The 13,526-nt window shown below is 45.6% G+C and overlaps 1 protein-coding gene across 1 annotated transcript in view; it reads right to left on the reverse strand.

Annotated features, from left to right (window-relative positions):
• LGMN (legumain) overlaps nt 1-12,449 on the reverse strand; it is a 35,160-nt gene extending 22,711 nt beyond the window's left edge. Inside the window, exons 1-2 of the mRNA XM_030883516.2 lie at nt 12,336-12,449; nt 2,732-2,898 (exon numbers count right to left, since the gene is read on the reverse strand). Of these exons, the coding sequence (XP_030739376.2) occupies nt 2,732-2,869 (138 nt within the window). The 5' untranslated portion in view covers nt 2,870-2,898; nt 12,336-12,449. The remainder of the gene's footprint in view (nt 1-2,731; nt 2,899-12,335) is intronic.
• Nucleotides 12,450-13,526: the final 1,077 nt, after the last annotated feature.

Consider the following 13,526-nt stretch of genomic DNA (forward strand, 5'->3'; position numbering starts at 1 on the left):
GCAGTTAGTACTCGGGTTGCTCCTCTTTAACTGGGTCAGGTCTGGGTTAAGCATTAAAAAGAAAAGGGATCATTTTGCCATCATAATTTTTCAATCAAGCCAAATTTCCGATTCAGCTAACATACAAAAAGCATTCAAGAAATGTCATTCAATAATCATCAAATTATAGAGCTGGTAGGAAGTTCATCTAAACCAACCCCTATTTAACAGATATGAAACTGACACCCTGGGAGGGAAACGCACGTGAGGCAGCCCTGCTAAGCCATCAGGAACACAGATGCTAGGTCCGTGCTGTCTAATACAGCAGCCGCTGGCCACACTTGGTGACTGAGCACTTCAAATATGACCAGTCCAAACTGAATGTAACGTGAAGGTAAACGTGCACTGGATTTTGATGACTTAGTATATTTTTAAAAAACGTAAAGTATCTCATTAGTAACATTTTATATTGTTTACAAATGAAATGATTTTGATGACTTAGTATATTTTAAAAAAACGTAAAGTATCTCATTAGTAACTTTTTATATTGTTTACAAATGAAATGATGATAGTTTGGCTATACTGGGTTAAAGAGGACATATGAAAGTTAATTTCACCTGTTTCTTTTTACTTTAAAAAAAACAAAAATGTGGCTACTAGAAAATTTGCCACGACACAGGTGGCTCTCCTGTTGGACGGCGCTGCTCTGGAGCTAGTCAGTCTGGGTTTGAATCCTGGCTCGACCACTTGCCATCTGGGCCACGTTGGGTTGAAGTACTGACCTTTTCAAAGCCTCAGTCCATGCATCCGTAAAAAGGGAACAACAACCAGACCTACTGCACATAACCCCACAATGGTTAAATGAGTTCATTTGTGTAAAGGGCTCTTAGATGCAAGCCCAGCACCAACCATGATCATCTGTGCATCTTGTCTCTGAGAACTGAAAGATTCAATGACTTTTTTTTCTTTTTCTTTTTTTTAAATTTTCTTACTCTTTTTAAAAATTTTTTTTAATTAAAAAAAATTTTTAAATATTTATTTATTTGGTTGCACCAGGTCTTAGTTGTGGCAGGCGGGTTCCTTAGTTGTGGCTCGCCAGCTCCTTAGTTGCAGCACATGCGCTCCTTAGTTGTAGCACCTGGGCTCCTTAGTTGTGGCATGTGATCTCTTAGTTGCGGCATGCATGTGGGATCTAGTTCCCTGAGCAAGGATCAAACCCGGGCCCCCTGCATTGGGAGCATGGAGCCTTATCCACCGCACCACCAGGGAAGTCCCTAAAATTATTTATTTATTTATTTTTGCTGCACCACACAGCTTGCAGGATCTTAGTTCCCCAACCAGGGATTGAACCCAGATCCTCAGCAGTGAAAGAGTGCAGTCCTCACCACCGAACCACCAGGGAATTCCCTCAATGACTTTTTAAATAACAACTTTATTAAGGTATAATTCACATACCATAAAAGTCAACCTTTTAATATATACAATTCAGTGGTTTCTAGTATGTTCACAAAGTCATGCAACCATCACCACTCTCAAATTCCAGAACATTTTCATCACCCCCAAAAGAGACCCATACCCATTAGCAGTCATTCCCTCTGCCCAGACCTTGGCAACTACTAATCTACATTCTGTTTCTCTAGATTTCCCTATGCTAGACTTCCATATATAAATGGAATCCTATGGTCCTTTGTGACCGCCTTCTCTCACTTAGCGTAATGTTTTATGGTTCAGCCATGTTGAAGCATGCATACAGTACCTTGTTGTTTTTTATGGCCAAATGCATGGATGGACTGCATTTTGTTTATCCATTTATCAGTTGATGGACACTTGGACTGTTTCCACTTTTTGGTTAACGTGAACAAAACTGCTCTCATCATCTGAGTACAAGTTTTATTAGGGGGGACATATGTGTTTATTTATTTATTTTAGTATATACCTAAAGAGTGAAATGCTGGGTCATATGGTCACTGTGTGTTGAAACTTTCGAAGAACGGCCAGACTGTTTTCCGAAGCAGCTGCACCGTTTTACGTTCTCACCTGGAGGCTGCATTTTTAATGTATTTACGAATACAGATTCTTTCCGCCCTGATTTCTGCCAGGCTGATTTGCTGGGAATGCCAGGAAAGATGAGGAGAAAGGGGTAAGGGCACAGCAGCAGGGCAGAGGCGTGGAGGGCAAAGAGGCCTCGCGATGCTTTGACCAGAGTCCCGTCTGCACCTCAACTTGCTGCGTGGCCTCGGGCGAGTCACCGCCTCTCTTCAAGTCTCAGTTTCCTTATTTATAAAATGAAGGCATTAGACCAGTGGGTCTCAACTGGGGACATTTGGCACAGGCTGGAGACAACTTTGGTCGTGACAGTGGGTTGGGTGATGCTCCTGGTATCTAGAGGGCAGGGGTCAAGGATGCTGGCAAACATCCTACAATGTGCAGGACAGCCCCCCAACAATAAAGAATTACCTGGACCCAAGTGTCAATAGTGTCAAGGTTGAGAAACCCTGCATCAGACTGAGGTGACCCCAGATAGGCCACTTTGAGAAACTGTCAAAATGTTTTCCAAAATGGCTGTACCATTTCATAATCCACCCAGCAACGTGGGAGGGTTCCCATTTCTCCATAGCCTCACCAACGCACTTATCTTTGCCAACCTAATAGGGACATAACTGGCTTTTTAAAAAGTCTGTTCCAGTAACAGTGTCCAGGATTGTTTACAGAATGCCAGCGTCATAAAGGAAACGATGAGTCATTTTCTTACCTGGTGCCTATAATTATACCAGCCATTTGATCCCGCGACGATCACCACCCAGTGCTTGCCTCCGTCCTCAGGATCGTCCACGGGAATAGCACCAGCTCCCAGGGCCAAGCTGAGCAACACAGCGACTTCCCAAATCATTCTGCGCCTTGGAGTTCCACTGTAGAAATCTGGGAAGAAAAAGGCTGAGTCAAGCAAGAAAGGAACGACATGAACAGAAGAACATGACTGGCCCCTAGGCAAAGATCACAGAAAACGGGTCAAGAAGATAAGATGATTTAGTCGTCAGACGCAACAAGCTGAGGATAAAAATGATGACAGAGCAGAATTTTATTCTTAGCTCTGCGGCCCTTTTCCCCGGGTGGAGCAGGGGGCTGCCCATAGCTCCCAACCTTCACTGTGGGTTGAAGTTACGAGTATAAACCAAAGAATATTGAGAAAGCTCTTGGGGCAACCTTTTAAAGTTTTTGTCACAACTTGGAATATGGCAGACAAAATCCATCAACAAACTTGACTGTGTTGGGAAAACGCCTACCACATACTATGAACTATTTGTAAGAAAACAGACATATAATGTGTGCATAGCAAAATGTGGAAGGCAGACAAAAGTTAACAGCAGTTATTCTTGGTAGGTGGAATTAAGGATGATCTTTATTTTTGTCTCTTTTACTACAATTAATAGATATTAATTATACAATAAAGTTTGTAAAACTTCAACATACATTCAATATAAACACGGGGGGGGGGGCAATTTACATTTGGGAGTTATCTGGATAAGCTATAGTCTAACACTGGCAGCCCAAATGAATGTCTTTGCATAACACAATCCATTTACATTATTCTGTACAAGAGGCAGGGCAAATATTTTAATCCTTGTGTTACAGGACGGGGAGGTTGAAGCATGAGAGAAGTGACTTGTCCAATATCTGCAGACAGTCAGCTCTGGCCAGAGATCAGAACCAATGCCTTCTGAATTCCTGGTCCAGCCTTTCTGCTACATGGTTCTGCATCTCAAGACTTTATTCTTAATGAAGTACATGCCCAATTTTATACTTCATTGCCAAAACTTTGAAGGGCTTTAAAGCACAAAAGGCAAGACTGAGGCCACTTTGCATTACTCAGACAAGTATGTTATCTTACTGCCCTGTGTCCTGACTATGTTATTTTAAAAAACAGCCTTCCTGTGACAGAAGCCAGGCCTCTCACTTTGAGACAAGAGGAAAAACAGTCTTTGAGCATCTCAGTCTGCTCTGAGATATAGAAACTCAGAGCAGAGCAAAGTCTAGGAGGCTAACCTCTGCCTCCGATGCCTTCTGACGAAATAGCGCTCATTCACTCATTCACTAATTTATTCACTCATCCATTCACCCATTGGGCCAGAGTCTCCTGAACTCCAACCCTGCCAAACAAAGTGCTGGGTGCCAGGAATGCAGCAGGGACAGGAAAAGGCCTCTGTCCTCACGGATCGCACAGCCAGCTAAGGCATGAACCACGTCTAAGCCTAAGAAACCATCCTCAGCATCTGTGCCTGACACTGTGCTGAAACTCAAAATGATGGATTTCCCCCCAAGTGAAAGAACAGAAAGCCCTGAGTCTGGCAAAAGTTTAAACAAGTAAAAGCACCTCGGGCCAGCACTTCTCCAACCTGACTGTCCGCCGAGATCACCTGGGGGGCTTGTTAGAAGGCCGATTCTGATTCAGTAGGTCTGGGCAGGGCCTGAGACTCTGCATTTCTGACAAGCTCTGGGTGATGCCCAGGACAACACTTGGACTCACAGCAGGCCTCTTCCTTAACCCTGGCAGGCTCTAGTCGGCTCCGCCCAGAAGCCTGGCATCCCCGTCAAGAAACCACACTACTCTATCCCCCGGATAACGTCTCCCAAGAACTCAGTTCTTAATGTGTAAGAATTAAGAATCTGAGTTGCTGCTAGATCCAGGTTTCTTTAGCTCTACTGCAAGGTCACGGATGCACGGGTAACTACAATAACGTGCCCCAGGTTTGTTTTCAAGATTGTCTCGAAACGGTCAAGGTGCGTCACAGATGAGGGCAGTGGACTGCCCAGGCTGCCCCAACACTGGAACCTGCTGGTCCGTGAATACGTTAGCGCGTATCGGAGGATGCTCTCCCGAGTCCACTCGACCTGCCCAGGGCTCACCACGGGGCAATAAAAGGTGAAGTTATACAAATGTATGAAGCAGCAGCAGTGAGGTCAGGCAAGAGACAGCCAAACTCCCGTCCCCAGAGCTCTGCAGTGGCCTCCAAACGGGCGGGGAGGTGTGCCAGTGACTGCTGAGGTCCTCCCACCAGCAGCCTCCCGGCTGCTGCCAAGCCTCCCAGGAAGCCGTCCCATGCGGCAGGGGTCGGCAAACTCTTTCTGTAAAGGGTTGGAAAGTAAGTATTTTCAGCTTTGCAGGTCACATCATTTCCATCACAACTCTTCAATTCCCATTGTATCAGGAAAGCAGCCAGAGACAATACAGAAACCAGTAGACATGGCTACGTTCCGGTAAAACTGAAACAACAGGAGCCAGAATGTGCTCTCGGCCCACGTGACTGGTACGGCCTGGGGTTTTTATCATCTTGCATCGACAGGCTCTCTGGTTTGCACACCAATCTCTTCTGAGTTTTGATCATGCGACTTAATCCCGAAGGGGCTCATTCCTCTGGAGACACTGGTGTGTGACCTTTCCCCCTCTTTTTTTTTTTCCTGTGCCTCACAGCATGCAGGATCTTAGTTCCCCTGACCAGGGATCGAACTCGTGGCCCCTGCAGTGGAAGCATGGATCCTTAACCACTGGACCACGAGGGAAGTCCTCCCCCTTCATATTGAAATAAAATACTAAAATTGAATGGTTGCCTGACTGTGAACAACAGAATAGACATCACCAGCTCAAATGCCTAAATTAGCAAACAAAAAACACCACCAGGTTAGTTTTACAAGTTCCAGTTTACCTTTCATTCTTCTACTAAAATACTAGCAAGTTACTCCTCGGTCAGGCAAAGTACCTTATCCATACACAAGTGATATTTTCATGGTTAACATTTGGCGATGGTTCCTGTCTATCTTCTTTTTCTTCTTCTTATAAACACAGAGTTGTGGTTCCTTGAACACAATGCCAAGTTAAAAGCCTCACAGGGACTTCGCTGGTGGCACAGTGGTTAAGAATCCGCCTGCCAATGCAGGCGACACGGGTTCGAGCCCTGGTCAGGGAAGATCCCACATGTCGCAGAGCAACTAGGTCCGTGCGCCACAACTACTGAGCCTGTGCTCTCGAGCGCACACACCACAACTACTGAGCCCGCACGCCTAGAGCCTGCGCTCCAACAAGAGAAGCCACCGCAATGAGAATCCCACGCACGGTAACGAAGAGTAGCCCCCGCTCTCCACAACTGGAGAAAGCCTGAGGGCAGCATCGAAGACCCAACGCAGCCAAAAATAAATCAATAAAATAAATTTTTTAAACAAATAAATAAATAAAAGCCTCACAGGGTGATACTGACTGGGAAATGCAACTTAAAAAAACATACTAATGCTATTCTGGGAAACATATCAGGGCCTGGGCAAAGGAAAGATGTGAAAGTAATATAATCCTTCCATTGCCCTCAGCAATGAATACATCTCAAAGCAGCAGGTCTCAGACAGCAACTTCCTGGTCAGCAATATTCTTGACAAAGTCAAAACATGAAAACAAAGTCATAATCTTGCAGCATACCTATTATTCTTGTTTCATCAGAGTGAAAAGTTCATGAGGAAAAAGTAAAATGATCCCTGCCAAACGAGCCCTTGGCGGCCGCCCTTTGCTCGTGGTCCTCCATGGCACCAGTCACACGGGCGCTGTCATCTACTTCTTCCTGTCTACCCACCCACCCGTCCAACAAACATGGCCTGAGCACCCACCAGGTGCTCACAGGCACTGAACAGGGCGCCAAACAGATGAAACCCTTCGCAGAGCTGACATTCTAGCAGGAAGAGACAGACCATTCAAACGCACAGGTTGTCCAGTGGTGATGAGTGCTGGGGAAGAAATAAAGGCAGGGGGAGGCAGTCCCAGTGGGAGTGGCTGGTATCATTTTCAAAAGGGGGAGTTTTTTTTTTTTTTTTTTTTTTTTGCTGTATGCAGGCCTCTCACTGTTGTGGCCTCTCCCGTTGCGGAGCACAGGCTCCGGACGCGCAGGCTCAGCGGCCATGGCTCACGGGCCCAGCCGCTCCGCGGCATGTGGGATCTTCCCAGACCGGGGCACGAACCCGTGTCCCCTGCATCGGCAGGTGGACTCTCAAACACCCGCCCCGCCACCAGGGAAGCCCGGGGGAGATTTTAAGAAGGTAAGGGAGCCCGCCTGGAAGCAACATAAATGGTCATCTACAGGAGCCTGCCTAGTTAAATCAATTATGATACATCCTTATAATGGGATACAGCGACGCCTTTAAAAGAGGAAGGCAGTTTTTAACGTGCCAAGCGTGGAAAGACCTCCAAGGGGATGGTTAGGGGTATGTGTTCAGTCTGCTAACTGTTGCAGGGAGAAAATGACCCAGGTAGCTTTTGCTCTAACCACGGGCGGGACGGAAGTTTCCCCAAGAGTGCTGTGCTGCTGCACATGGTGGGTGAGTGGGATATGTGTGTGTCTATGAGCCATGCAGTGTGTGAGGCACTTTACCATCTTCACAACAGCCTGTGAGCAGGCTCATTACTCCCTTCAGCTGAGACGGACTCGCGGAGGTGGAGAAACTAGGTAGAAAGTGGCACTGCTGGGTGACACACAGATCTCATTCCAAAGATTGCTTCTTCCACTACACCACCTCGCTTGTCACAAAAAAGCACTGTTTATGTGAACATCTGGGAGACCCTGCAACCACAGATGGGAGCGCTGCACCCCATACCCCAGGGCCTCCAAGTTTCCCCCAGTAGCAGGATACCCACAGTACTCTTCACCACCCTATTTTAAAGCGCTTGTTGGTAATCGGTTATAAAGAGCTCTTAGAAGAAGAACCCGTCAAAGGAGAACCTGAACCACACAAAGTCAAAGTCAACGGACAAGCCTTTACAAATGAATTTCAGCAGCCTCCAAGGACAGGTCCTCACTGGTTCCACTGGTCCTGCGACTCTCTCAGGCTACAGGGTTACATGAGGTCAGTGATTCAATTGAAGGACTCCACTTGACTTCAGGAAGTGTACCATCAAGTGGGGTTTATCCATTTGGGAGGTTTGGGACAGAATGCCCATTCTAGATCAACTGGTACCAGCAAATGCAAGTAATAGGCTACTGTTAGAGGACCATCTAAATAGCAGAATCAAGTTCAGCTCCATGTCTGACACCAAAGCCTGCACCTTAACCACCATTATGACCTCCCACCATCAGCCCTGTACTTGCTACTTGCTCTGGGTTAGAGACAGCGAACCAGCAAAGCCAGGAGAAGCAGCTGGGCAGACAATGGTACATGTGAAGAGCCTTCCAAACCTACAGGTTTTTGATTCCGCTCTCTGTTCCCTGGGGGCTTACAACAAAACCAGAATGCAAGAGAGACAAGGACAGATGACAAGGACCCCTCCTTCACCAAACTGAAGTCAAGCTCCTCTGAGCCCTCTTCTCGACTAGACCTTGGCCTGCTGAGCCCAGGTTTAGCAAGAATCCTGCAAGAACCTCCCATCTTTGACATCTAATCAAGCTCCTCTTAGTAATTTTCAGCCACTGACCCTCCCACTCTGCCTATTGGTGATAAGTCTCAGCTGTCCTTGATGTATTTGGAGTTGAACTCAGTTCTATACTGAAGTCTCTCTCTTCTAATGCAACCGCTGGAATAAAACCCGTCTTGCCATTTTTTAACAAATGTCAGGTGCGATTACTCTTTAACATGGGACAGGTAGTTACTAAGTCAAGGGAGACCCTCTCTGGGCCTTAATTGTCCATCTGTGAAATGAGACGGTAGAACTAAACTATTAAGGGCCCATTCAGTTCTCAAATCCTTTGATTTCCTGTTTCAAGAGTGAAATAAAAAAAAAAGAATCCAAATAGGTCTTATCTCAAATCTCAAACAAAATATGGATTTTGTTCAAGTTAGTTAATCAAACTTTTTTCCATAGGGAAAATTTCTGATTCAGTGGCAAAGCAGATTCTAGATTAGAGCATGTCCTTCAAGGTTATCTAATTCCGATTCTATGGAAATTTTTTTCACAACTCTGTAAACCATGGATACTAGCAATGCTAGTAATTCATGTCTAAAGACATGCAAACGAATTCTATCAAGTGAAGGTTCAAGTGACTCTAGTGAAAGAAAGAATCCAGGCTTCACAATGCACATTTCAGTATTTCTAATCTACAAATGTACTTTGGATTCTCCTTTGAACTGGTTGTAATACCTCACTGAATCTCCTCATTAATAAGTTAAATACAATCTTTAACACTTGTTCATTTTTATATCTGTATAAAATTATGACTTTACTTTTTAAAAATTATATTTTAACATTACAAAAGGTACTAGAAGCTATATCATATTTCAAAATATAGTCAAGAAAGCATTATTTATTATTTTTTACATCAAAGATTTTTTTTGACATCTTTATTGGAGTATAATTGCTTTACAATGTTGTGTTAGTTTCTGCTGTATAACAAAGTGAATCAGCTATACATATACATATATCCCCATATGCCCTCCCTCTTGCATCTCCCTCCCTCCCACCCTCCCTATCCCACCCCTCTAGGTGGTCACAAAGCACCGAGCTGATGATCTCCCTGTGCTATGCCACTGCTTCCCACTAGCTATTTATTTTACCTTTGGTAGTGTATATATGTAAATGCCACTCTCTCACTTCATCCCAGCTTACCCTTCCCCCTCCCTACATTTTTTAAATCTACCAATGATTACAATTAGGAATCTAGCAAAGTTAAATTTGACCAATGGTTAATGGTTTTTCTACAGTTTTATTTTCACTGCTTTTATTGGCACTTGAATTCCTTTTTCTGAATTTCTTCCAAATTACTATATTTTGAAACCTGGGATTAATAATAGTTTGTAGTCTTTTCCCAAAATCAATGAACATGACTTTTATAGCCAGATGTTAATTATTAAGTTTAATTTTGCTATAATTTATATTTTACAAAATTGAAGGATACACATTAAACTACAGAAATGTACAAAGTATAACATAAAATACCTGTTACCATCATCCAGATCATCAACTGTTAATATTCTGTAAATCCGTTAACCCTCTTTCCCCGTAAGCAAAACATTACAGAAAAAATAGTCCCCCATGTCCTGTCCCATTCTCCCCATACCACAAGGTAACCACTACCGTAAGTTATTTCATTCCAATCAATTTATTATACTTTAAAAAATATATATCCACTTTATAAACATTCCCCTACTAACAGACATTTAGGCTGTTTCAATTTTTTTACTATTACAAACAATGTTGCAAAAACATTCTTATACTCATCTCCTTGTATACAAATGTCTCTTTCTCTAAGGTACTTTAGGAGTAGAACCACTGAGTCTTAAGATATACCTATTTGGGGGCTTCCCTGGTGGTGCAGTGGTTAAGAATCTGCCTGCCAATGCAGGAGACACAAGTTCGAGCTCTGGTCCGGGAAGATCCCACACGCCGCGGAGCAACTAAGCTTGTGCGCCACAACTACTGAGCCTGCGCTCTAGAGCCCGTGAGCCACAACTATCGAGCCTGCATGCTGCAACTACTGAAGCCTGTGCACCTAGAGCCCGTGCTCCACACAAGAGAAGCCACTGCAATGAGAAGCCCGCTCACCGCAACGAAGAGAAGCCCCCGCTCGCTGCAACTAGAGAAAGCCCACGTGCAGCAATGAAAACCCAACGCAGCCAAAAATAAAAAAAAAAAAGATATACCTATTTTGCTAGCAGCTGTACTGTTCTAAGATACTCTTCCAAATTTCTATCATCTCTCGAGAGTATCAAACTTCATAATTCCTAATCTGATAGATATAAAGTGATCTAATTATGGGGTTTAACTTGTCTCTCCTGGATTACAGGAAAATTCAAGTCTTACATGCTTAACCATTCAGATTTCAACATCCTCGACATATGTGATAATTTCCCCATCCTAAACTGGGATTCGAATTTTGGTCTACAAAGCAATGTCTGCAGTTTAAGGGGGGAAAAAAATGTGGGTAATTTCCTAAAAAGATAGTCATAGGTGGAAAACTCAAGAGACAGCATTCGCTTCAGTATATTTTTACTGAACAATACTGGGTATGGTGTTCACCTCCTTAACAGTTCACAGTTTTTTCATCTTCTCTCCCTTCCCGCTGCAACTGTTTTTAAAACCCTCAGCAATTCTCCTGGGAATTACTGCAGTGAGCTCCCTGGTGTGGCCTCTCTCCAACACCTTTCCAAATTAGAGAGTATCTAAGATACACATCTACTAAATTCGGCTTCCAGGGCTTTCAGGACAAAATCCAAATCTCTTACAGCAGCACAGGAGATCCTGCCAAGACGTGCCTCTCTGTTCTCCACTATCCACATGAAATCCCTTGCTCCAACCAGGCTCCGGGACTCCAGGTCCAAAATTGGTGCTCTTTCCCTGTCTTCATCATGCTGTTTCCCAGGCGAAACGCTCTTCTCCTACATCTCATTAGCTCCTGCCCATCCCTCAAGCTCCATTCAATCATTCCCTTCTCTGCAAAGTTCTCTCTCTTCCCACAAGTCAGGGTTAGATGCTGCCCCTTGAACACTGGAATGGTTCATGGTAGACTGCCTCTCCCCTTTACGAAATAATCCCTGCTCAAAAAGCTGAGTAAGGCTCAATATATGTTTGCTAACGAATGCAGCCCTGGAGTGAAGAAAGCAGGGCTACTCCACTCACTACATACCACAGGGCAACTCTCAAATCCTGGGCATTTATTTTCACCTCTCAAACAAAGCATACGACACAAAGTTCCTTCTCCCAGCCCCCAGATTCTGCAGTTCTTGGCACTGAATAACACCTGTGGGTATAACCTCAACTCTAAGAGTTAGGAGAGGGGACCAAATCCAGGTAACTTTCACTTCCATTGTTGATGTGAATCATCCTGTAAGTCCCACCAGCTCAAGCCTCTGAGAAGTAGAGTTTTCCTGATTTCTCAGGAGGGATGTTTTTATACGTTTGGGTATATTCGTTGTGGTGGTTAACATAACCCCTTCCCCCTTGGACTACTGAGAACTAACTGGAAACTGGTGCAACCCTCTGCATTACAAGCCTCAACAGCTTGACCTGTTTCTAGATTGTGAAGATGGGAGCCAGGCCCCAGACACCTCCCGGCACTCTCTGGCTATGAGACCTTAGTAAATGTGCTCTCGTCTCGGGTCTGTTTCTCTCTGAGCTCGGAGGGGCCTGGGTCTCCTGCCAGAGCACGCGTAACAGAAGGAGCCCCACCCTGCCAACCAACAACCCCACAGCATGGCAGGCTGAGAGGTCGCAGGGTTTCCCTCGGGATTCATCGTTTGCAGAAACTCCCTTTCGCTGGGTGAGAAATGGATTACTCAGCAAAGGCCGGGGAAACTGAAAATCCCTGCCTTGAAGCCAAGAGCTGCGGCAGATGGGCGACCCTGGTCCGGGGCTTGGGACCCGGCCGCAGTCCCCTGCCAGGAATCACGGTTACCTGCGGTGGGACCGTGGGAACTCCTCGCAACGCGCCGCCTCCAACCAGCCACCTTCCGACGGTAGCCCTGCAGTGATTGCAGAGCAGCGTCCTCGCTCCCCGCTTTGAGGGTCTGCTGCGCCGTGGTGATTGGCGGAGCTTCGGGGCGGGGCGTCTTAGAAAGCCAATGGGAAGCGGGAAAGCGGCCGGAGAGTCGCAGGGACTACGAGTCCCAGCGTGCACCCGCCGGGCCTTCTGAGCTCCGAGGCTAAAGAACCCAGGGAGGCGGGTACGCAGTGAGCTAGGGCTGGGTGGGTGGGGACGGGGGTCCTGGAGTGCGTGGGAACAGGGGGCGCAGTGATTCCACCCAAGGATCAAAGCCAGCGCGCGGAGCACTTTAACCCTCAGTTTCCAAACTTGTGCACATATTTGGAACCACCTAGAGTAGCTTCAGAGACACTGATGCCTCCGTCTCACCCTAGAGACTGTGAATTCATTGGTCTGCGTGTGGCCTGGGTTTTGGAATCTTTAAAGAGCCCCAGGAGATTCGATGTGCAGATCTGTTTCGTCCTCGTAACAACCCCACGAGAGGGAGGAACTGTTAGCGTACACATAAGGCAACGGAGGGAAGTTTTGTGAGGGAGGTTAATTTTCTGAAGGTCACACACCTCTGAAGTGGCAGAGCCAGAATGCGGAGCCAGGCAGTCTAGTTGCAGAATCCCGTGCTTTTAATCCATATGCAATGCTACTTCTCAGACGGTTGGTATTATCTCACAGGGAGAGAAAAATGAAATACTATACATACAAAGTGCCATGTTGTGGAGCACAGAAAGTTGAGTTGAATTATTGTGAGGGAATAAGTCCAGTTTTGCCCAAGAACATCAAGACGTCAAGTGCAAGATATAGGACTACATTCATGGGTTGTCTTTTTTTTTTTTTTTTTGGCGGGGCAGCTTATGGGATCTTAGTTCCCTGACTAGGGATTGAACCCAGGCCCTTGGCTGTGAAAGCACAGAGGTGTAACCACTGTACCGCCAGGGAATTCCCTGATCTTCTTTTATAATCTTCTTTTACAGTAAATCATGGGTCAGCATACTACCCTGGGCCTACTGCCTATTTTGTGAATAAAAGTCTATGAGAGCACAGCCTTGGTAATTCCCTGGCAGTCCAGTGGTTAGGACTCCACGCTTTCACTGCTGGGGCCGGGTTCGA

The sequence above is a fragment of the Globicephala melas genome, chromosome 2 (assembly GCF_963455315.2).
Source record: "Globicephala melas chromosome 2, mGloMel1.2, whole genome shotgun sequence".
Classification (NCBI taxonomy): domain Eukaryota; kingdom Metazoa; phylum Chordata; class Mammalia; order Artiodactyla; family Delphinidae; genus Globicephala; species Globicephala melas.